This window comes from Bos indicus, chromosome 12, assembly GCF_029378745.1.
Source record: "Bos indicus isolate NIAB-ARS_2022 breed Sahiwal x Tharparkar chromosome 12, NIAB-ARS_B.indTharparkar_mat_pri_1.0, whole genome shotgun sequence".
Lineage (NCBI taxonomy): Eukaryota > Metazoa > Chordata > Mammalia > Artiodactyla > Bovidae > Bos > Bos indicus.
This window is the reverse complement of record NC_091771.1, coordinates 82151177-82176660: the sequence shown is the minus strand read 5'-3', so window position 1 is coordinate 82176660 and position 25484 is coordinate 82151177. Positions and strand designations below refer to the sequence as shown.

Sequence of the window (25484 nt, the reverse complement as noted above, 5' to 3'; positions counted from 1 at the left end):
GACCCTCCGTGTCTCCACTCAGGAGGCCAGGAACAGAAACCGGCTGCTGGCTTCTTGAAGGAGGCCTCGTATCTGAGCCCCGGGCATGAAGAAGCTGAGCAGAAAAGACTGAGAAAGATGACAATGGAAATCGAGCCCCAGCCTCCCAACGGCTCACTCAGGTGTGCATCTGTTCCCTGATTCTGTGTCGTGATTAAAGCAAATGATTTTTTTTTTCTTCATGTTTAGATCTTTCCTCTTCGTCCTGGTCTGCTGCCTGAATTTGAATGCAGCTGAGTTAAGGGTATTAATTAATTGTGAATCACTCCCATACTTGAATAGAAGGCCTCCAGAGCCTAATGTGCAAATTTATGTAAAAACAATGTGAAAATTAGAAATGCACTGGCACATTTTTTTTTAAACCAGAACAGTAGCGCTCCAGTCTAGTCAAACAGACTGCTCATTTGCAAGTTGTCTATATGCAAAGCATTCAGCCCCTGGGAGCCTCAAACCTCCTTAGCAAGTCGTCTGAAATTTGAGAAGAGCTTTGCTCCCCAGCCTGATTTTCTCTCCCTTCACGGGTCTCTCCTGTGGACCAAGGGCTGGGAGGCTTGTACCTGGCAACTCCAGGCACGGCCAGAACACGTAGCTCATCCTGGAAAAGTCCTAGAGCTTCCACACGAGCCACAGGACCCTGATTCCCCTTTCCAGACCAGACTCGGAGTAGGAGATGCTGTGTGCCCGCGGGTCCTGGGCTAGCTCTCAGACTCTCCGGGGCGATGCTGGAGGTCAGAGCAGGGCAGCCGCTTGGAAAGCCGATCATCGACCTTAGGTAGGAGTGTGTCAAGTTCACGATTTTACAGCTGTGCACCGGGCAGTCCCTCCCCTCCCCTGGCTTGGCTTAAGGGAGTGGGAGGGTGGGGAAGAGCTCTCAGGGCAGTGCCAAGGTGTAGCAGCAGGGGGCACATTCCTGTCATCAGTGCTTGGCTGGCAGGCAGTGAGCCAGAAAGGGTCAGAGGTCAGAAGATGCTCAGAGCCACTCAGCAAGGCAGGGCATGTCATTCCACTCCCAGGAGCTGGAGGGGGCAGCCAGGATGAGAATGAGCTAGCTCTAATCTTTTAGCTAGTCTAGTCAAGGCTATGGTTTTTCCAGTAGTCATGTATGGATACGAGAGTTAGACTATAAAGAAAGCTGAGCGCAGAAGAAATGATGCTTTTGAACTGTGGTGTTGGAGAAGACTCTTGAGAATCCCTTGGACTGCAAGGAGATCCAAATAGTCCATCCTAAAGGAGATCAGACAGTATTCATTGGAAGGACTGATGTTGAAGCTGAAACTCCAATATTTTGGCCACCTGATACAAAGAACTGACTCATTTGAAAAGACCCTGATGTTGGAAAAGATTGAAGGCAGGAGGAGAAGGGGACAACAGAGGATGAGATGGTTGGATGGCATCACCGACTCAATGGACATGGGTTTGGGTGGACTCCGGGCGTTGGTGATGGACAGGGAGGCCTTGCATGCTGCGGTTCATGGTGCCGCAAAGAGTAGGACACAACTGAGCGACTGAACTGAACTGAACTGAATCTTTTAGCTTCGGGAGGGGGAAGGGTGATGGCAGAGAAGGAGGGTCTCCCAGGAATTGGCAGGCAGAGCCCATAAGCCCACCCACATAGGGAAGGCAGGAATGGACCCACCCACAAGGGGTAGGCAGTCATGGACCCAGACACCCAGGGAAGGCAACCCTGGAGCAGGCTCCTGGGACAGCAGGGACCCTGAGTCCCTGTCACCCTTTGAGGACATGGCTCAGGGTTTTCCCAGCAGCTCAACCCCAAACAGAGGGGTCACGGTCAGGGACTTCTGACTCAGTTGACTCCGTTGCTGGCTTAGTGGCTGGCACCCCCATCTCCCACCCCCCCACCCCTACTGCCCACAGCTCCTGTTCACTCAAATTATGACAAAGTTTGATTTCCCACATCGAGTTGCTCTGTAAACACTGATTGCAGTAAGTTCTTCAGTACGAAAGTAACCGGTAAATGTGATTTTCACCAGCTTGGGTGCAGTTGGCAACACCCTAACGCGGGTATTGAGACCAGTGTGATGCCTGGATCAGCAACCTCACCCTGAACTGGGAACTCGTCGGAAATGCAGACGCCTGGGGCCCACCCCAGCCTTCCAGACTCAGAATCTGCGTTTTAACAAGACCCTCTGTGATTCCTGAGTCCACGGAGTTCAGAGAAACCCTTTTTAAAGGTATTTCTCTTAGTCTCCACCAGGCTAAACTGAGTTTCAGCTTTCCAGTTAATATCTGCTGGACTCAGACAGTAAAGAAGCTGCCTGCAACTCAGGAGACCTGGGTTCAGTCCCTGGGTTGGGAAAATCCCCTGGTGAAGGGAATAGCAACCCAACCTCAGATCCCTATCCCCCTCCAAAATTTTTAATTCCAGTTCCTGACACCCATCACTTTGACCTACTCCTCTGAGGTTCATCCCTCCAGGTAATTGTATTATCTCTCTGGCCATGAAGCCCTTTGTCACCATGGTGACGCATACATAATTATAACTGATGGGGCTTTCCTGGCCAGCCTTCCCACCAGACGACACGGAAAACATCCTACGCTTCTGCGTGTTACTCTCCCATAGGTGTGCAACAAGACCCTACAAGTTTCTCAAACTTAAATATTCCTTCCACGATCACTATAGACCAACACACACAGACAGATCAATGTGGAAGGAAAACTATTTTGGGGAGGAACTTGGTGGTCTGGGTTCTAGCACAAAGCCTGATACTGATCAGTAATTTGATTTGTCACAAGGCACTCGGCTTCTCAGGACCCAGTTCCCCCACATTGCACAGAGATGAGACAGGCCCCTTCTGTAATAGTTCAAGCTGATTTTAAGTGTCACTTAACTGAGATTATTTAACAAAGCTTCCCAGCATTAAACATTAACACGGCTCTTTTTATAATGCACAGTTCGTTATCATGCTAATAAATGATTAATTAGATTTCTCTGTCTGGGCCAATAATTTGGCAGGGCTTTTATGATTCATAATTTGTGCTGTGTTGTAAGGTTACCTCTCGAAACTGACATTCTAGCATTTATTGTTTTTTATTGCCTCTCTGAGGTGGCTTTGGAAGGAGACACCAGGTGACACGTGTTTGAAAAGGGTTTAAAAGTTGGATGCAGTTGGAGTGGACGGTGTTTATCTAGTAGGAGCAGTGAACTGGAACTGCTGTGGACTTCAGTGAGCGTTTGAGCAGAACAGCCAGCAATGGATAACTCAATGGTCTGTTTGGCCAATGCAACAGTTTGCAATGGCACGTCCTGTCTGGTACCAGAGAGCAACTTCAACGCCATTCTAAGTACAATCCTGAGCGCCGTCCTGACTATCCTGTTGGCTCTGGTGATGTTCTCCATGGGATGCAATGTGGAACTCAAGAAATTCCTTGGGCACATAAAGCGGCCATGGGGCATCTGTGTTGGCTTCCTCTGTCAGTTCGGGATCATGCCCCTCACAGGATTCATCCTCTCCGTGGCCTTTGACATCATGCCCATCCAAGCTGTAGTGGTCCTCATCATGGGATGCTGTCCAGGAGGGACTGCCTCCAACATCCTGGCCTATTGGGTGGATGGCGACATGGACCTGAGGTAAGATATGTAAGCCTCCCAGCATCGCATTAATGGCATTGAATTAACCTTCTCAGTAGCCTGTGGCATCGTGAATGCCCATCTGCTCTGCCATGGATATGGGGTCCAGCCAAGACGAGAGAGAGCTGCCTTTAACTCACCTTCCTGCACGGCCGCTGTGCTGTGGGAATTCAAGGGTTCTTTTCCGTGTTTGTGTTTTTGAATCTAACTCAGTTAACAAGGAGTTGGATAATTGCTGTTTCTCTTTGGGAAAAGAGTCCAAGTTTTTCCAAAAAAGAAATTCTTTCCAACCCAGAAGCTACACCTGAGAAAGTTTTCCTTGGTATCAGGAAAAAAAAAAACAAAACTTTCTTTGTGGTGATGAGGAGTCCTGAATGGAATCATGAAATCAAAGTGTCCAGTAAACATTAGACCCTAGGATGAGACCATGACCAAACACAGCCAGTTTTGGGGGACAAGATTTCTCTTGGTATAAAATCTAAAATAAAATTTCAAAAATGTACATTTGCTTCACTTCTACTGGCATTAAATTAAAAAAAAAAAAAAGACTACAGCAGTTTTTTAAAAAATTAGGCTTACCTTCCTATAAAATAAACAGAGGATGGTTTCTCTGCTTCCCACAGAGAAATCTTAATTGCAGTGTTTGTCCATTTCATCCTATGCTAATCTGAACTAGCACTGGGAGGGAAAAAAACTAATCGGAATAAGGTGAAGCATTAATGGGAGGGGACCAAGAATTTTAATGCTACAAATTGAGTAGACAAATACGTTTTTCCTTCCCTCACCATTCCTCATTTCCTGTGAAAGGTGTGCATTTCTGCAAACCAGCTGGGTATCAGGATAATGTGTGCTTATTAAATCCTGAACAGTAGGCAACAGGCTCTGTTCACCCCCTCAGCAACAACACTCAGAGAGACGCTCACGGTGGAGAAATATAACCACCGCAAACTGTCAAACCGGATTCCGGATTGATGCAGCACCCGGTGGGCACGCGGGAGCCTGACACCTCAAGCTCTGCTGATGCCCATTTCTCCAGAAGCTTTAGAAAAATCACATCAACGGTATATCTTCACGTTACATCTCTCTCACATAAGGAAGTACCTTCTCTTCCCTGTAACAGATTTTTTTTTTCCTTAATGAAAGTCCTGTGAGGAGCAAAGGATGACAAGTACTGTTCAGGTTTAGTTAATCTGTGAACCGCCATATAGCAATAAGGCCTCCTTACATTCCATCTCAGTCTGACCCGGATGGAGGCACAGGGGTGGGAATCTACAAGCGAGTTGAGGGGGGTAAAGTGAATTGAAGACAGGACTTTGCCACCAAACAGCTTTTATGTAATATTACGTAATGCAATTTTTCAACAAAATGAAAGAGCCTGTATCTCCATGTAAGGCTACACGTGTGATCATCTGTAAGATAGAAAAGTGTGTTTGGTGCTGAGTTGATCAGCTTTGGGGGTAGATTCCCTTCTGGGGGCTGAAACAGTAAAACCTTATCTAAAGGTCCTCACTCACACTTCCCTGTGGCTTAAAGGAAATTCTATTTCTCTGGAAACAGGAGATGATTATGTAATCTTGCCTCCCTTGCATAACAATTCCTGTAAGAAATAAAAATATTAAGAAATAAGAGAGCCAGAAGTAGAGTTTGAAATTGCAGTGGAAACCCCCCAGCTGAATCAGGGTAGATGAATCCTTCAGCAAGTCAGAAGAAGTCCTCTTATAGGACTGTGGTGTTGAAAATTGTTAATTTTTGTCTTGGAAAGTGCGCACTCCACTGATCCCCTTGTCTTGTGAACAATACCAATACCCGCCCAGTGCAGTCATCATACCTCTCTAGCAATTTCACCTCTCTGGAACTCAAACAAGACCCAGTGAAAGACGCGGCACACCCAAAGTAAATCCTGCTTGATCTCATAGACGTTCTTCACACAGGACCTACTTACGTGCCCAGTTCTCAAGCTTTGCTGTACTTTTACCCAGAACAGAGGATGAGACACAGGAAGTTGGGGGTGGGGGAGGCAATCTATTAGAGGGACAGGATTGTGTCTCATGGCAGCAAGGTTCCCCCAAATCCTGACCTCAATTTAAAGATTAAAATGCCTCCAAAGCGAAGAAGACAACTCACAAAACACAGCAGCTCTTCTTTTTTGTGACCCCATGGACTGCAGTCCCCAGGCTCCTCTGTCCATGGGATTCTCCAAGGAAGAATACTGGAGTGGGTATCCCCTTCTCCAGAGGATCCCAATGCAGGGATCAAACCCAGGTCTCCTGCATTGCAGGCAGGCAGATAGGATTCTTTACTGTCTGAGCCACCAGGGAAGCCCTCAGTTCTTTTAGGGACAGACAGCTCTATGAACCTGTCACCCAGAAGACACCACTGCATTTTAGTGGAACAAGTAATAGTGTATCAGGAATAATAATCCGTGAAAGGAGGTTAAATTATACCATGATGAAGGCGATGAATTGCATTATGCCTTGCATCTGTTAGAGGAAAAACTGTTGAAATATTTTTCTTTAGAAAATATATTTTAGAAAAATATACTTCTAAATATATTTTCTAACTTCAGAAAAGTAGATTTTCTTTAGAGCAAATTAAGAAAGTGACATCTCACCTATCGGGAAACGGTTTGCCAACATTTTTTTTTCTTTCCTTGTGAGCAGTGGATAACTAAAGTCTCCTGATCACATGTGTGGATACAATTCTATCTAACCTTTATATCTCCAGTTCTGTCCTCTGGGGGCTTTAGCTTCTCCATTTCCACGTAAATTCTAGCAATGGCAGCTGAGATGTGACTGATTATGCCAACAGGTACCTGCACTAGTTCATCAGATACCACAGAACAGGAGCAAATCAGTATCATTTGGCTTTCACTTTCCTGGGTGTGGTTTCAGCGGGAAATTAAATTCTCTCTCTCTCACCCCATCGTCTTTTCCAAAGCCTGGGAAAGTGAAAGTGAAATCACTCAGTCATGTCCGACTCTTTGCAACACCATGGACTGTAGCCTACCACGCTTCTCCGTCCATGGGATTTTCCAGGCAAGAATACTGGAGTGGGTTGCCATTTCCTTCTCTAGAGGATCTTCCCCGCCCCAGGGATCGAACCCAGGTCTCCTGCATTATAGGCAAAAGCTTTACTGTCTGAGCCACCAGGGAAGTCATCAATTTGCAGTCTCTGGTGACTACACACACACACACACACACACACACACATTACAAAATAGAGACCTTGCTAATGAAATCCTTGCTTACTGATGTACAGCAAGTAGGAGTTCAGCTCCTTCACTCCAGTCTAGAAGGTTGTCCTGGGAATCTGATCAGGAAACAGGTGTTTTCACCTGTTCTAGCCCTGTCATGGGTGCATTAAGCACAAAATGTCTCGGGGAGAAACAGAGGTGTTTTCAGATGAATTTGCCAGAGGCCCAGGCTCACAGTTCTGGGAGCGAACACAGAGAGCCCCACCCCCTTGTGTCTGCTCTACATGCAAAGTCTCCCTGTTTTTGAATCTCCCCTTTCTTTAACAATGGCTTGGGCACACTGCACGGGCTTCCTTGGTGGCTCAGTCCTTAAAGAATCCACCCGCAATGCAGGAAACTGCCTGCAATGCAGGAGATGGAGGTTCAATCCCTGGGTCAGGAAGATCCACTGGAGAAGGAAATGGCAACCCACTCCAGTATTCCTGCCTGGAGAATCCCATGGACAGAGGAGCCTGGCGAACTATAGTCCATGGGGTCCCAAGAGCCAGACAAGACTTAGCAAGTAAACCGCCGCCACACCACCCAAGGATTTTTCCTTTCCGTTTTCTTTTTTCTCACTTCTTTGGGGAATTGCTGCCTGTGCACCCTTTCTCCCGTCCCCCTTAATTCCTTTATTGCTATGCACAGTCTACACTCCCTTCTATTATTTTCTAGGAAAGTAGGAAATTTTCTAGAAAAGTAGGGAAAGTTTCTAGATTTTCTTACCACCTCCTTTATTCTTCATCCAGGTGCCATTACATTTTTCATCTTCCAGCTTTGTGTTCACTATTATTTGAGTTGCTCTAGGTTGACCCTCGGGCTTATCGCAAATTCAAAGCAGTTCCTCCCATTTCAACCACATATATGTCCAGCTCTCATTTAAGAATTAATTCAACACTATATGAATTTCCCTTTATTTTTCCCCTCAAAGGAACCAAGCCTTGCCTCTCTGCAGCATTTCTCTTTATTTACTGGCAAACACTTAGTAGGCGCTGTTAGGAGCCACTCACAGGAAAAGCTCAGTTCACTTCAGCTCAGTCGCTCAGTCATGTCTGACTCATTGTGACCCCATGGACTGCAGCATACCAGGCCTCCCTGTCCATCATCAACACCCGAGTTTACTCAAATTCATGTCCATTGAGTCGGTGATGCCATCCAACCAGTGTATTTTATCCTCAAACTAATCCTCTGAAGTTAGTATTAATACTATTACTTTCTTCATTTGATAAATGATGAAATTAAGGCTCCAAAACTTGACAGAGGTAATAGTCAGTGTATGTGAGAGTCCAAATCAGAATCCAGATCTATTCATTTATCCCTGTCCAGACTCTGAGCCTCAGTTCCATGCTGATTCTATGTCATCACTTCCGCTGTCCAGCCTCACCTATATTCACTTCTTTTGCTGTTTCAAACTTGGTGTTTCATTTTTAATATGATTAGTCTTTTGCATTTTTCATCACTGACTTCACCAAATTCCTCAGCATTCACTGAATTCTCATTTATTGCTTTCTTTTAATTCCAAAAGGAAAACAAGAAGGAAAAAAATTCTCCCTGGTAGTGAATAGGGCTAAGACAAGAATTTAAACCAAGAGGTTTCTTTTTTTCTTATCTTATGTTTTCTCTTATTCTGACGTAAATGCAAACGCACGGTATAGTGTTTCCACAGTCAACCTCTTTGCTGTTTGTTGCTGTTGCTGTTGTTCAGTCACTCAGCCGAGTCTGACTCTTTGCGACCCCATGCACTGCAAAACGCCAGGCCTCCCTGTCCTTCACCATCTCCCGGAGCTTACTCACACTCACGCCCACTGAGTTGGTAACGCCATCCAACCGTCGCATCCTCTGTCGTCCGCTCCTCCTCCTGCCTTCTCCTCCTTGCTGTTTGCAGATCTTCTGATTTTTTATATAAAATGACCTTCTCCTTTTGTTAATGTGCCCTCCGACATTGCTCCTTAAAATCATTTATCTGAGTTGGTTTTCATCTCATTTCGAGTAGTTCAACCCTTCTATTCTCGTGCCCTCTGCAGTGTGTTAATGCTCCCGGTGGCCACTAAACCTAAACCGCCCCCTTCTCCAGCTCCTGTCCTGGCCCTCCTCCTGGCCTCTGTGAAACTGTTCTTGCCAAACTCAAGACCATGATACAACTTCACAGACTGTCTTAGCAATGAGTCAGAATTGAAGCTTTTACAAAGAAATTTGAAAGAAAAATAAGGAGAGAAACAGACTTCCTCTCAAAAGGTGTTCTCATGGTTAAAAACAAAAAGTACTCACCTATCTCTTCGCTGTGATCTAGGTAATGAACACTGCCCCCTTCTCCACCTGCTCGTGTCATCTCCACTCTGGAAAGCATATTGGATGAACTAGAATAAAAGTAATTTGATTATGGGGATAACTTTAAATCCATCCTAATTTATTTTTTAAAATAAAAGATAAAAAAGAGGATGACAAAGGAGGAGAGAAGGGGAAAAGTTGTCCACAAACTCCAGGACTTTACTTATAAGTAGGATCAAACACTGTTTATGACAAATTAACTTATTATTCTGGCATAGAACTCTGCTTTTAGCATCCTCTTGTGTATCTAAGTTAAGGCAACCTGTCACCATAATAGACTGAATCTCTTGGAAATACTTCATGTACATCCTCAGCATTGGTTACTGTTACACTATTTTAGCTCTACTAAGACAAATTTTTTTTTTCTAAATCCTTTAAACATATTTTAAATGAGTTCATTCTGTTTGTTTAAAAAAAAAAAAAAGATTATCAGGCAAGTTAAGCCCCCTGATAAACATTTCCCTATTCTTTATTTTGCAAAAACTGGGGTTTTTGGGGGGGCAGTGGCGGGGAGCTGGTGGTGTAAATTATTTAATATTTTCCTTGAAGTCCACGTATAATCCTTTTAAGAAGTTACTACTCGGATAGTCTCAGTGCTACAACTATTAGAGGGCCTTTCAGAAAAAATTCTCTGTGCCAAAACACAACACACACATGCACACACACACACATGCACACACACACATGCACACACACACATGCACACATACCCAATTGCCAGGCAGGGTTAGGGCTAATTTGGTCTAGGGCTAATAGGGCTCTTTGAATCATTCTAAGCACTGGACACACTGGGTCCCTAGGCCTGTGAGGTGGTAACAATTATGATCTTCATTTCAGAGAAGGAAACTGGCCAAGAGAAGTCAAGTAAGCTAAGAGCCACGTAGGTGGACAGCCCTGCTTCCAAGCCAGGCAGGGTCTGGCCCAGCCGTCTAAGGGCCACATTTCCTGGGAATAGACTATACACCACCACCACCACCCACCGAGTACCTTGCAGAGGCTGGAAGACCCCTTACCCGAAAGCCCTCCTCCATCCACACAGTGGTGCTGAAGAAGCATCATTCCACACCCTCCACCTCCAGAGCCGATGTCCTCCTACTCAGCCAGGTCCACTCATTCACGTGCAGATGCTCTTGGCAGGAGACTCCCAGACCTTGGTTCTCTTTGAAGTTTTTTATATATAATTTTACTTACTTATTTGTTCTGTATTTCTGGCTGCCCTGGGTCTCCGTGGTCTTGTCTCTCCAGGTCTCCCCGGCCTTTTCTCTAGCTGGGGCGAGCGGGGGTTACTCTTGGTTACAGCGCTCGGGCTTCTTGTTGCGGGGGCCTCTCTTTTTGCAGAGCTCAGGCTGTAGGGGCTTGGGCCTCAGTCGCTGTGCTCCACAGGCTCAGTAGCTGTGGCTCCTGGGCTTAGTTGCTCCGTGGCATACGGGATCGTCCTGGACCAGGGAATGAACCCATGTTCCCCGCATTGGCAGATGAATTCTTACCCACTGCACCACCAGGGAAGTCCCAGACCTTGGTTCTGCTGAACTCCATTTGCTGAATCTCTTAGCAGTATAAACGAGGTCCACCCTGCCTGCTCTCCTGGTTTCTTTGATTTTTGAAGTCAATTTCCTCTCCTTTTCTCAAGCTTTTGGGGGGTGGGTTGAGGAATAATTTGACTGCTTTAAGGAAAGACACCGAGACTTCTTCCCTTGGACATGCGCTTTCCTTCAGGGGCTGTGGAGACCCATCTCATCTCAAGCTGGACAGACACGCCAAAGCCCACGAAGTCTTGGCAGGTGTAAATATGTTTGCTGTTCTCTGATCAGAGGTTCTCAGGGCGGCATGTCCAAGCACCTTGTACCTTGTTTAACAATGAGTTTAAGTTGTCACGAAATATCTTCTCTGATGCTTGAGAAGCAATGGAAAGTGAAAGTGTTAGCTGCTCTGTCATGTCTGACTCTTTGTGAACCCCGTGGACTGTAGCCCGCCAGGCTCCTCTGTCCATGGGATTCTCTAGGCAAGAATACTGGAGTGGGTTGCCATTTCCTTCTCCAGGGGATCTTCCCGACCCAGGAATCGAACCTGAGTCTCCCACATTGCAGGCAGATTCTTCAATGTCTGAACCACCAAGGGAGGCCCGAGAAGCAATAGGGAGGGAGACAAAATAGAAAGGGACTCAGTACAGATCTCACCATCTTGTCCCTGGTGTGGCCTGCACGGGACATGTATATTTCCATCCATCAGATCGGGTGGCACAGTTTGGAGAGAGTCTTTGGCAGGACTTTCTGATCATGGGTTGAGAAAGGAAACCACCTCTCCCCTGGAAAGCCCAGGTGGCCATGTCAACTTGCCCGTTTCCTTCCAGCGTCAGCATGACCACCTGCTCCACGCTGCTCGCCCTAGGGATGATGCCGCTGTGCCTGTTAATCTACACCAAAATGTGGGTTGATTCGGGGATGATCGTGATTCCCTACGATAACATAGGTAAGTCACTTGTCGGGCCAGACCCTGAACCTGGCCAGGCTCCCCTCTGCTTGCCCCTGGCTAGCTTCTCGGGCCAGACTCAGCCTCAGCTAGACCTCACCTCTCACACCCTCTATAGTCTGTGCATTCTTGCTCTTTGGAAGAAAAGTTAGAACAAACCTAGGCAGTGTATTTAAAAGCAGAGGCATCACTGGGCCGAAAAAGGTCCATATAGTCAAAGATACGGTTTTTCCAGTATAAGAGTTGGACCCATAAAGAAAGCTGAGCACCAAAGAATTGATGCTTTTGAACTGTGGTGTTGGAGAAGACTCTTGAGAGTCCCTTAGACAGCAAGGAGATCCAACCAGTCCATCCTAAGGGAGATAGGTCCTGAATATTCATTGGAAGGACTGATGCTGAAGCTGAAGCTCCAGTACTCTGGCCATCTGATGTGAAGGACTGACTCATCTGAAAAGACCCTGATACTGGGAAAGATTGAAGGCAGGAGGAGAAGGGGGTGACAGAGGATGAGATGGTTGGATGGCATCACTGACTCGATGGACATGAGTTTGTGCAAACTCCTGGAGATACTGAAGGACAGGGAAGCCTGGTGTGCTGCAGTCCATGGGGTCTGCAAAGAACCAGACACGTCTTAGTGACCGAACAACAACAAAGGCCGTTAGGACAAGTGTCGCCTGCGTTGGAGTGAGGATTAGCAGAATCTGAATTCCGAACCGTGAGCCCATGGGAGAATTGGTTTTGTCCTCCGCTGAAATCACCAGGGAGAGGGGCTGACGGGAGGGGACCCTGAGCACAGCTGTCTGGACCTAAGGGCACTGGAGCCTGGTGCACAGGAAGGCTCTGTCCTTCCCATAATCCAGAGCACAACTAGTCCAGGGGGGACGAGTCTGCTCCCAAATACTCAAGTTAAAGAAATCCGAGAAAACATTCCACTGATGATTTCAAAATAGGGCCCCCAGTAAGCAACAGCCACGAGAAGCCTTCAGGTGAAACACACTGTTTATAACTGTCCCCTGGGGACCGTGTCTTGATTCAGAAGATGATCTACCGACCCAGCTTGTGTATCCAGTCCCAGGAGTCCAGTGTGCAAGCTGTAACTCTGTGTCTACTCGTCTCAGCTCCCAGATGGTCACCTCCACACCCAAAGGGCTTCCATTTCTAGGGGAACACATAATGGCAGGAGATTAGGTACCTGGTGGAACGTGGGGTCAAGGGCAGGACAGGATAGTTCCTGGTCTACGCAAACCAGGCATCTGCCAGAACCAGGACCATTGCAGCTGAGATGTGGGTGAGTTAGCACATCAGGACCCATCGCTGATATGCTAATAGTCTTTTCTCAACTGCCCTTGGAGACACGTATCTCCCTAATGGGCTGCCACAAAGAGGTGTGGGGGTCCCATGGAAGGCTGCATGTGAATAAAGACTGAATGGTGCCTCAGAAAGATGGTTGGTTGTAAAAAGGATTCCTGTTGGCATGGAAAGCTGTCCTGGATGGCTTCCATTTCTAAGAAAGATTGGTTCTGTGATTAAAAAAAAAACAAAACATGATTCAGGTCTACAGAACTGAATCAGAACAAACTTTGGCACAGCCCCTGGGGACAATCTGTATTGTCGTATCTTCAGATGGTCTCTACTTTCTCTCTATTCCTACCATGGCCATTAGACAACCCCTTCCCCATCCCTCCCAAAAAGCAGTTCTTTTTGGCACACGTGTTCAGTATGGGATTTCCCCTCCAGTGGTCCTTCTACTGACCCCAGGGAACTCCTTCCTGCCAGGCATCATCTACTGCAAGTAGGCCTTAGCTGACCCTGCACAACCGCCTGCCCAGGCCTCATGCTGCTCAACCCCCAGTCTGCCACCTGGGAAGGGCACCTTCCTAAAGAGGGCAATTTGCTTGAGTGGTGTACACTTCTCACAGAACTTGTTTGCTGAATGAGAATTTTTAATTCTAAATCACTTGTTGTTTAAGAAAAAAATTTAGTCTGAAAGTATCCTCCTCTTAATATTCATTCCCTTCTGGAAAATGCCCCATGGCAATATTGGGAAATTCTAACTACAGTGTGAATGATTGATAGCAAGGAAAAGAAAGTGAAAAAGAGTCATTAGTACCCAGAAAGGAGAAAGACGTCATCATACAAGACATGAAGGGCAAAAAGGAAAAGAAAATAGAAGTGAAGAGAAACAGAGAGGAAAAGATTAAAAAATCTTCAATGAGAGCCTGCCAAACAAAGATATTAACTCTGCTTATTCACCATTTTGTCCAGGCCTGTTTTCCAACCTAATCTTCTTGTTATCCGTTAATGTGGAAAACACACAATCTGATTAATTAACAAGATGTTATCACTACTTTTTCAACCAGGCAATTTAGGCTCAGGGCATATGTTTAATTTGTCCAAGATGAGAGGGAAGCTGGGAGTAGCCCTCCCGTCCGCTCTCACCCTGCTCTGTGGGCAGGGCTGTTGTGCCTAGCTCCCATACGGTGCTTCCGATGTTCTGATAACTCAGCAAACACGCCCTGAGTCCCTCCAGAGGATGAGAGCTAGGTAGAGACCAAGGCCACTTGCGCAGCCGGTAACACCGCAAACACCGCAACAAGTTGCTGTTTCTCCTCCTCCCTCCAAGCATTTGAAGCAGTCTAGGACCAGGAACTGTGCACCCACTTCACCATCGGATTCTCACATCAGCACCGTGAGACGGAAAGCTACCCATTCCACAGATGGGGAACCCAAGACTCAGGGGCACAAAGCACTCACAGTTCTCACAGCTTGTGAATAAGGTCCCGCTCTGAGTCTGTCTGGCTCCAGGTTCCACCGCGTGACTCTGTTCCCCATTCTCTTTCCTTCTCTTTTTTTCTTTCTCCCTTCTTCCCTCCGGTACCTGCCACATAAACTTGGTTAAAGATCCAGTTATGGTTCAAATGGCACGACTGTAAGCAGAGGCTTTCACATCGAAATAGACAGGTATTTGCCACAGAGAGCTCAGGCACACGGGGAATAAGGTACACAAGATCCAGCCTGCTGGGGAGTAAAGGATGACAACAACCCACCTCTCCAGGCGGGAGTCCTACACTCTGAAAGAGACGAAGGGCAAAGGGTGTCTTTTCCAGCCAACTGTGAGTCAACTTTCAAACTTTATGCGGTCTCATATGGATCAAGAGAGGAAATGCAATTCTGCCATCGACTTGAGCAGCTGGTCCTGCTTGTGTGTGTATCCTGCAGCCTCAGGCTGCCCCCAAAAGATAAAGACTCAGCAAAGAGGGGCCGAACATGGAGCTGGGCTGCCTTTGAACAGACCCAACATGTGACAAATACATCACCAAAGCCCAATCACACTCACATTCCAATCACAGTATCAGTCCCCAGATGGATGACGCTACAGGACGGTTGATATGCATCAGCATGGTTTTCCTTTAAGGCAGACAAACATCCCTTTAGGGAACAGTCTGGAGACCAAGAGGAAGAATGTTCCTCCCAAGAGCGGGATGCAAGGGCCCCCAAAGGGGATTTTTCTAGGAGCTCTTACCAGGATGTCCATCAGTGACCCTTTTCATTTCCTTTATTCCACCATTTTCTCCTTCTTCTGTCATTCCTGTTTTTCTTTTTTCTTCTCCTGCTTTTGGTACGCTTAGCTATTACTTAATCCCGTTGTGTAATTTCTGGGGAAAAGTCATTGCAGACCCTTATACTGCCAGGAGGGCCAGAAGGCTGCAAAGACTTTATGTTTTTATCACTATTACATTCGTTTTAAATTGACATTTACAGACCTGGAATCCAGAATCCATTTCACAGTCCTAGTTCTATCTACTCCAGTACCGAGCAACACCCACTCTCAGAATTTCATTATTCGACTCCAGTTTCTCCTGGTGCTTTAAAAGGATGTCTGAAAAAGAAACAGCCTGTGAGAACTTACAAGTTGTTTGGTGGTATATTATCTAAAAGCAGCCACTGGACAAATGAGTGTTAAATAATAAGGAGAAACAAACCACATATCGCAAGAACAGCAGTAAATTTAACATGGAGAAATTGAAGCATGACTCTTTCATCTGGCTGGGTGAGCACGTTCCTGCAAAGAAGTATAATTACTTGAGAGGTCGCCAAATATGTTATCTCATGGAAAATTTAAAGCATGCTTTTTCAACCTATTGTCTCACCTCTCTGCTGCAGGTTTGAATCACCCTAGTCAATTTTAACTCAAAGTCGTTAGCCACAGAATGCCTGCAGAATCCTGGACTTTTTTCTTTTATTTCTACTACTGTGAAGTAACAGACAGATGTTAACTATCATCTTTGTACACCCCAAGAATACACACACACACACACACACACTTTGAAAAGATATTTTTCATAGGATATAAAACTCCAAAGCCAAATAAGCCAAGATGCTGACAAGTTGAAACTAAAAGATATCAATTGATAGTATAAGGAAGTCCAAAAAAATTAATCTAAGATTTAGGGAAAGGATTTATATCATCAATATAATCGATTTTTCCACCAGAAATATTGAATTATTTACTGGAGTAGGTGAAGCAGTAGAGTTTGTGGGAGTTTGTTTGTTTTTTAATTATTTAGTGTCTTCAAGAAAGGAGTCTGATCTATATCTTAAACCTTTTAGAGACCGCTTATTCTTGTTTTCATCCTCCCTGTGCTGCGTTCTGTCGATCACACTGCTCTCTGTCACCTTCAGGTATATCTCTGGTGGCTCTTGTTGTTCCCGTCTCCCTTGGGATGTATGTTAACCACAAGTGGCCCCAAAAAGCCAAGATCATCCTTAAGGTAAGAGTCCCACGTCACTCATGGCACAGGCAGCACACTCAAGGCCCCAACGTGTGTGCTGCAATGACGAGTCTCTCCATCAACTGAACTGGTTTTCTCACGGGATCAGAAAGCCCCTTCTAAGGGGCCTTCATTAGTAGACACGCAGCCCACTCCTCTGGAATGCCCTTCCCTGTCCACGTGGCAAGTTTCTATCCACCCTTTGGGATTCCCAGTTCACCCCATTCAAATGCGGCCTCTTGGCTTTTTTCTACTCTGTACACACACAGCACTTTATTTTACCTCTGCTCTGTGGGTTTGTATTATAAAATATATCTAGATGGCTGTCTTAGAAAATAGGTCACGTCTTTCTCACCCTTGTATCCGTATGGCCAATCCAGTGCCTGGCAATTGATAGATTTTATATTTATATAAATATATATATATATATATATGTGTGTGTGCATGTATATGGGTAAGTGTATATATACAGATAGAAAAATATATTAAATATATAATGTGTGTATATTACACACATATATATGTAAAAAATGATACATATATACATACACATACAAATGATGATGTATATAGTGAGTAACCATTCATTCCCTGTCACCAACTATATTCTAACCGGATGAGATGGAGATAGATGATACAGATATATAGACACGGACTGTATGCATGGCTGAGTCCCTTCACTGTTCGCCTGAAATTATCACAACACTGTTAATTGGCTATACTCCAATACAAAATAAAAAGCTCAAAAGGAAAAAAAAAGATGTATATGTATGGACAGATTCCACTTCCCAGTGGGCAAAATAAGCCATCTAGTGTTCTTTTTTTCCTCTCACAAAAAAAAAAAAAAAAAAAAAAAAACCATTATCATCTCCATTTCTTTTTTTTCTAATGTGAAAAGGAGACAGCAATAACGCTAGTTTGGCTCGCCCATGCCTTTTTAACTTTCATAGAGTTTCATTTCCACTTTCTCATTACCAAGACAATCATAAAAGGTGACTAGGGCAGGATTTCATCTTCAATCCTAGATGAAAAAGCTGTGCCTCGGAGAGGGTTCATGACTGACCTAAGGAAGGCAGGCAGGGGGAGGTGAATTTGGAAGCCAGGTCTTCTGATTCTTCCTGGAGTGGGTTCTCCTCCCCTGTGACAAGGATGATTTGCAAGTAGAACATCTTCTTCAGGCCAACTGAGATTAACAGCACTCCGTGTCCTGTTAATCTTCCTATAACTGGAAGCGTGAGGCAAGCACCAGCATTTCCCATGGGTCTACCATGACCATCGGGCAAGAGACACACAGAGGGGTCACTGTTCTCATTTTCCCAGAAGGAAAGAGAGCCTTAGGCTTCTTCTCCCAAAAGAGTACTTGAGTTTGCTTCGACTCACGATTGTTGCTGCTGTTGTGTCTCTCTTCCAGATTGGATCCATCACAGGCGCCCTGCTCATAGTGCTTATAGCCGTGGTTGGAGGCGTGCTGTACCGGAGCGCCTGGATCATACAGCCCAGACTCTGGATCATAGGAACCATATTTCCCATAGCTGGCTACTCCTTAGGGTTTTTTCTGGCTAGGATAGCCGGTCAGTCCTGGCACAGGTATGGTGTTTTTAGTGAATCAGACTAGGAATTTTCTTCTGTAATAGCCACTGTATTCTTCTGCTCCCTGCGGGTGTGTGCACAAGCGCTCAGCCGTGTCCACCTCTTTGCAACCTCATGGACTGTAGCCCGCCAGGCTCCTCTCTCCATGAAATTTCTCAGGCAAGAATATTGGAGTGTGTTGCTGTATCCTACTCCAAGAGATCTTCCCGATCCAGGGATCAAACCTGCATCTCCTGCATCAGCAGGCAGATTCTTTACCACTGAGCCCCCTGGGAAGCCCAACTCGTTTGCTAGGGCTGCTCAAAGTACCAAAAACTGAGAGGCTTCAACAGCAGAAATCTGTCTCCCAGTTCTAGAGGACAGATGCCCAGAATCTGGGTGTCAGCAGGATAGGTCCTTTGTGAGGAATAAAGGGGAGTCTGTTCAGGTCCCTCCCCTTGGCTGATAGATGCATCTTCCCATTTCTCCTCACACTGCCTTCTTTCTAAGGATGTCTGTATGTTCATATTCCTGCTTTTCATAAGGACACTGGTTGTATTGAACTAGGGTACATCCAAATCATGTCTTCACTATTAATAATTGTATCTTTAGTGACTTTATTTCCAAATCGTGTCCGAATCTGAGGTCCTGAGGGTTAGGACCTTTAGCATATGCATCTAGGAAAATACAACTCAGCCTAGAACAGCTGCAAATACAAGGCAAATTCAAAATTTCTCGCCTGTCATAACGTTCACCCTATTTCTGACGACATCACTCTGAGTAGATGCATTCATTCCTAAAGTATGCACATTCCCCAGGAAGACAACACCGACTGCCTCTTGCTGTTCAAATGCTCCTGGACACCCCGCATACAGCGCATGTTGACTCTTCTGCAGTCACATACTCTTATTCTCCAAACAAAGCGACTTCCACAAAAGCATCCACACCGGCCTTGTGACCTACCAGGCTCCTCTAGCCAGGAGCGAGATGAACTCATGATCCACACAGGTTGTGGCACGTGTGGGCCTGCTACAAGGAAGGGCATTTCATCTCCAACCAGCACATCAGAATGTAATTTTATTTTATCCTTTTTATTTATATAAAATGTATTCAGTATTCTGTTGAATAAGTATATGTCACTTATAAATGAACATTATCCAATATACTAAGTATAACATACATAAATTATACATATGTGCACTATAGAAATAGATGACAAGATATTGTCTACTGCTCAGAGGGTAAAATAAGCTAACTGGTGTTCCTTGTTCCTCTGGACTAGAAATATTATAAACCTCAATTTTTTTAATGTAAAGAGGAGAAAACAGTAACAGCAGCTTTTGTTTACACAAGACTTTTTAACGTTTATAGAGGTTTTTTTAATTTTATTTTATTTTTATTTGGAGGATAATTACTTTACAATTAGTGATGGTTTGTGCCATCCATCACCACGAATCAGCCACAGGCTGATGTTCCCTCCCTCTTATACACCCCCCCCACCTCCCTCCCTATCTCACCCCTCTAGGTTGTCATAGAGGTTTTATAGAGGTTCATATCCACTTTCTCATTATTACAGTAATCATTAGGGTGACTAGAGTAAGATTTCATCTATGTATATGTAGAGAAAAAGATAAAATATCTATATTATCTAATAATATATTAATAAGTTACATATTTGTCTAATATAAATAAAACTATGTGAATAAATGCATTAAAACAGATATATTTATACATACATATATATGTACTTGTTCTCACGTTTGCTTTTTTTCTGGAGTAATTTTTTTTAGAATAATTTAGTGCTGTGTTATCTTCCAGTGTACAGCAAAGTGATTGTTATACATATGTGCATATTATTTTTCAAATTCTTTTCCATTATAGATTGTTAGAAGATATTGAGGGTTTCCCAGGTGGCTCAGTGGGTAAAGAATCCACCTGCAGTGCAGGAGACGCAGGAGACATAGGTTCAGTCTCTGGGTCTGGGAGATCCCCTGGATGAGAGCAAGGCAACCCACTCCCGTATTCTTGCCTGGAAAATCCCATGGACTGACGGGCTACAGGCTATGGGGCCTCAGAGTCGGACACGACTGAAGCGACTAAGCACGCGGGCACGCACAAGATATTGAGTGTAGTTCCCTGTATATCGGGTCTCCTTGTTGATTACCTCCTTTATATATAGTGGTGTGTGTCTGTTAATCCCAAAATCCTGGTTTACCCCTCCCCGCCCTCTGCCATCCCCTTTGTAACCATAAGTTTTCTACACTCATGTTTACTTCTACTGTTCACAATAACAAAGCAGAACAACACCCAGAACAAACGGGTGAAAACACTGGTTCTCCGGACCTCTCCTTTAGGTGCCGAACCGTTGCTTTGGAAACAGGGATGCAGAACACACAGCTGTGCTCCACCATCGTCCAGCTCTCCTTCACCCCCGAGGAGCTCAACCTCATATTCACCTTCCCGCTCATCTACAGCATCTTCCAGATCATCGCGGCGGCTCTGTTCCTGGCAGGTGAGGAACACTCACAGTCACCTTTCACGGTGACGCGCTTCTTTGAGGAATCCTGAAGTTGCCAGTATGGCATTTTTTAATTCCCTGTTTCTGGCAGTGAAATAAGTGGGTGGTAAAAGTCGCCCATATTATTATGACTTGATATTAAGCATATCAAGATGATGTACTGAGAAAAATGGTTCCCTGGAGTAGGACATGGCAACCCATTCCAGTGTTCTGGCCTGAGAAACTCCATGGACTGGAGGGTTACAGTCCACGGGGTCACAAAGGTCAGATACAATGAGTGACACACACACTCACACACACACACGTATAGCATATTTATCAGAAAATTGGTGTAACAAGAGACATTTATCAGGCTAAGTTATATTGGAAGACATATATGTGTACATATATAATTTATATATATTTATTTATATATATTTTAGTAGCCATACAATTGAAACAGTTGAAGCACACTCATTCTTTATTTCAAGTATGGGGAATAGCAAGTCTGATTTTTTTATTTTATTCTAACGTAGCATATAGCTTTGATCCATTAGCCCCTGCCACTTGCCAGCCTTCACCTGCCTGAAACTTTTCTCAACATTTTCTAATGACTGGTGATATTTGACCTTTGTTTTCTAACCCTGATTTTCTTTATTTTTAATAAAGAAACTTCACCTTTAAGCTTCATGGCACTTTAACAGGGACAGCATAGTGAAGGCGGATGAAAAATTAACATGACTCTTAAGTGATCCAATAAGCAGAGATACAGTTTTGCTTTTCCACTTAGCTCCAATAGGTATTCAACTGGCCCATGGGAGCTAATCGTTCTCCACACTGTGGTCTTGAATGTAGTTCTCAAAGCACAGTTTTCCTTCCTAGAATAGGGCCCTCTGGATCCATTAGAAACGTTCCAGTGAGTTATCACTGGTCCAGGACAGAGGGCTCCATGGCCTAATTACCTTGTTTTCTCTTTGTTGGAGATGCACCCAATTTGGTGCACTGTGGGATTTTTCCAAATAAGTACTGGCGGCATCTACCAGACAAACCAGAGAAAGACTGGCGATGGAGCCGTCGCATAGATTTACTAGTTAAGTAACTGGGATTAATAGATAAGCTGAAGGAATAATGGAAAAGCGGGTAATAGCATCGGTCTTATATTTTGCCACAGTTTTAGCAGCAAGAATATAAACCAGGAGGCGCTTCTCCTAAGGACATGCAGTGCTGAGACATATTTTGGTGCAAAGATTATAAGTCTAAATGTTTTTTGGACCAACGAAAGGAAAGAAGGAGGGAAAGAAGGAAGGAGAAAATAGTTTGGTTAAATAAAATCAGTGCTAAGGTGAGGATTCCTGGCTTAAAACAGTGCGTAATAAAAGTAGAATATTTTAATTAACCACAAGTTCAATTCAGTAGAGTCAATAGCTCAGTGGCTTCGAAACTAATATATTAGAAGTGCGGGGACCAACCATGAAGATATGGATCTTGACATATGAAGACCCTGGAAGCAGGCTGTTGTCTTTCTCAGCTGTGCGTCATCACAAGAGTTGGCGTTTACTGATCTCTTGGTCGTCTCCCAGGGTTGTACTACACACTTGAGCATTTTATCTCACAATTGCCCTATGAGACAGATAGCACTATTATATCAATTTTAAGTGTGAGGTACTGGAATCTGAGGGTGCCAATAAATAATACCTTCTCTTCCCCTATTGACTTTGGAACCAAATGAGAAGTAGAAGGGAAAAAATATCAGATACTTAGATAACAAAATAGCACGTTTATTGTATTCAATTGATAAAGCTTAATTAGAAAATACAGCTGGCAACAATGACCAGATTGGGCTTGTTAATACCACCCCTTTTCATTGCTTCCCACGGGTGCGTTTAGCACACAGATACATCAACCACAGGCTAGTCTGTCCAGGTGTGAGCTGATCTCAAAAATATTCTGACACAAGGCTGCTATAAGAGACTAGCAGCTTCATGGACGAGAGGAAGGCTGATCACCCATCAGCCAGGGCCCCACCATCATGGGAAGAAGTGCGTGAAGGCTGGGAGAGACAGTTATTCCAGCTCAACTCCTCCAACACAGACCAGCAGACCAAGGTCTTGACAATGCACCTTAGCTTATCTGTTGAGGACCTGTGCATAACTGGGAGATGGTAGGGACAGAAGACGTGCTTCTGTGGTTGTTACTGGTAAGTGCCAGCAACCTAACTGATGCCTGCCGAAATCAAGTGAGCACATAGCCCCTCGTGTGCTAGGTCCTTCTGCAGTGCAGTCGCCCCTCTTACCATGAGGGATCCATGGAACTCAGAGCGGGGGTCGTGCTCACTACTTGCCTCCCGCCCACAGAAAATGCCAACTGTTTTTTGAGTTACCAGTTACAACGCCTGTCCAATGTAAGTTGGCAGCTGATTACTATGAAATTTGCTTCATCTGCTGTGTGTTGTTTTCTAGTGTACGTGGTATACAAGAAATATTATAGGAAAAACAATGTGGAATCTCCGGAGGGCAGAGACAACGAACCAGTACCTAAGTCATCGTTCTAACAGGTCAATGAAGGATTTCAACCAGACGAAAAGCAAACACCAGTGGACCAAAAAGCATCCTAAAGAATATGCTTTAGCTCTAACAAATACTTAATTCTTTGTTTGGATAGGATATTTGGCAGAAAAAAAGTTACAGTGAAAATTTAAATTTGAATTGAATTCGTGTATTGGTTTTGGTACCAAGCGACTGGCGATCCAAATATTTAATGTAACAAATATTTGTACACATATATGTGATTTTTTATATATATATATATATATACACACACACACATATGTATACATTGGTTTTGAGTATGGCCCCAAAATATCCTTGAACATCAGACTAAACCCAACATAGGACACAAGAGAATTTAATAACCAAATTAGAATCCAGCCCATAACTCGATAGGGATTTTTTACATCTGTCACTCAGCCTTGGGAGTCCAATGATGCTCACTTGATTTTTTGTAGGAAAAACAGAATTCTTCAAATTCAATGGCTTGAGTTTGGCAAAGCTCTTTGAGCCCTGGAGACTTGCCCATATGACTCTGGTTACTATGACAGCTAGCTGGTTCATAGGAAGCCCGCACAATAGACATTCTAGAGCAGAGAGGGGGCAGTAGGCACAGAGAGCAGGAGATGCTTTGGAAGAAACAAGATTGAACTCCATTCAATGGGAGATCATGGCAAATACAAGGAAAAGCGAAAAAACCAGAAACTTGCTTGAAATGTGAGACCAGAGTCAATGAGATACACAGGAGTAAGTAGCAGTAAAAATGAAGCCAGGGAGCCAGCGGGGAAACGAGTAAGGTATCACACAGTGAGGAAGAGGAGGACAAACCCAGGGCCCAGAGCGGGAAGGGCATTGCCAGCTGAGTCCCTGGGCTGCTGTAAACAGGTCTAACAGGAGGAAGCTAAGAGGATTTGGACAATGGCAGCGAGGTTTCAAGGCAAATGTGGAACAGCTGGCCAACAGTCGGGTCTCCATCACCAGGCTAATTTAATCTCCTTTCCTTCACTCTGCAGCGATTCATTCTCAATTCAGTTCAGAGTAGGTTAGTTCCATTTTCTATTGGGTTGACCAAAAAAATTCGTTTGGGTTTTTCCGAAAGATAGTACAGGAAAAACCCAAACGAGGTTTTTGGCCAACCCAATATTCGGCCATTTTTCACTGCCTCATCCATTGCCTTTCAAACGTCTTGGTTTCCAAGGGCCTGTTGCATTCGGTTGGTGTGAGTTTGGGTCAAGCTGGTGCTTCAACATTACAGGATCATGAATTATAGGATCAGCTCTTAGCTCTTCGAGTATCAACGGGGAGGGACTCTGCTTTGAAATGCGTCCCATTTATGCCTCGTTATACTAGGTTCACATTTACAATTGAATGAGTCCTCTGTATGCTTCCATTGTCAAGCAAACATATTAAAAGGAACTAGGGATTTGTTTAAAAGCTAGTAGGGGAGAGGTTTTACCAATCTTCCTATTAGGGAGGGTCAAAGACTATTGTTCCAAATGGTGCAAAAGGAAGACTTTTCCCTCTGTCTGTCAAGTTCTTCCTACACTTGTCTAATAAAATGGGAAGCAGGCAGATGCATTAAAGACATGCCATGAATTCATATCATAATTTCAAGACGCCCAAAGTCAAGGGCCTGGATGCCAGCAGCTGCAGCAAGCAGATTTTTTCCTCCCTGTTCATCAAGATATGTAAGTCAAACAGAATTTGGCTCTCTTACACAACGTAGTATCTTGTGAGTTGCAGTTTTTTTTTCCTAATGTGCTAGAGGGAAGAAAAATAGCTGAGCTTTCTCAAATGAAAGTTCTCTATTTTTAAATGGGTTTGAAAGCCTGATTAAATTATGTATTTTATTGCCTCTGTGAGTATCCTATTAAATGAATATTTTATTTTAAAGGCTTGAATAAATGAAAATAATTTTTGTAATGACTGGGCTGGTCTATTTGGATCTTTGCAACCACTGTCTTCAGTGTTCAGTTCCAGAGAATTTTCAAATGTTCAATTGTTTCTCGAAAAGTGCCTGAAAGAAACTCTCAATTAAATACTCTAATAATTAGTTCTCCCACTGATACAGATTGAGGTGGTCCCCAAGAAAATCATACCAGAGGAATATTAACCAAAGATTCTTAAAAACAGGGTGACAATGCCTGATTTTAAATAATAGTAAAAGTCAGGTGGCTCAGTGTCAAAGAATCCACCTGCCAGTGCAGGAGATGCGGGAGACACGGGTCCCATCCCTGGGTCAGGCAGATCCCCTGGAGGAAGAAATGGCAACTCACTCCACTGTTCTTGCTTGAGAAATCCCATGGACAGAGGAGCCTGGAGGGCTACAGTCCACGGGGTCGCAAAGAGTCAGACACAACTAACCACACACATAAATAAGACCACCACCACCACTTTCTATGAAAAATGTACAGAGAGAGAGAGACAGAGAGATGCAGAGATG

General features: G+C 44.5%; 1 protein-coding gene across 1 annotated transcript; it reads left to right on the top strand.

The window, feature by feature from the left end:
* Nucleotides 1-3049: 3049 nt before the first annotated feature.
* On the top strand, nt 3050-23109 carry SLC10A2 (solute carrier family 10 member 2). The gene is given in 6 exon segments (XM_070799973.1): nt 3050-3628; nt 11539-11657; nt 16341-16429; nt 17841-18016; nt 20353-20510; nt 22955-23109. Coding segments are annotated over 6 exon segments (1074 nt in total). The 5' UTR covers nt 3050-3251.
* The last annotated feature ends 2375 nt before the right edge of the window (nt 23110-25484 follow it).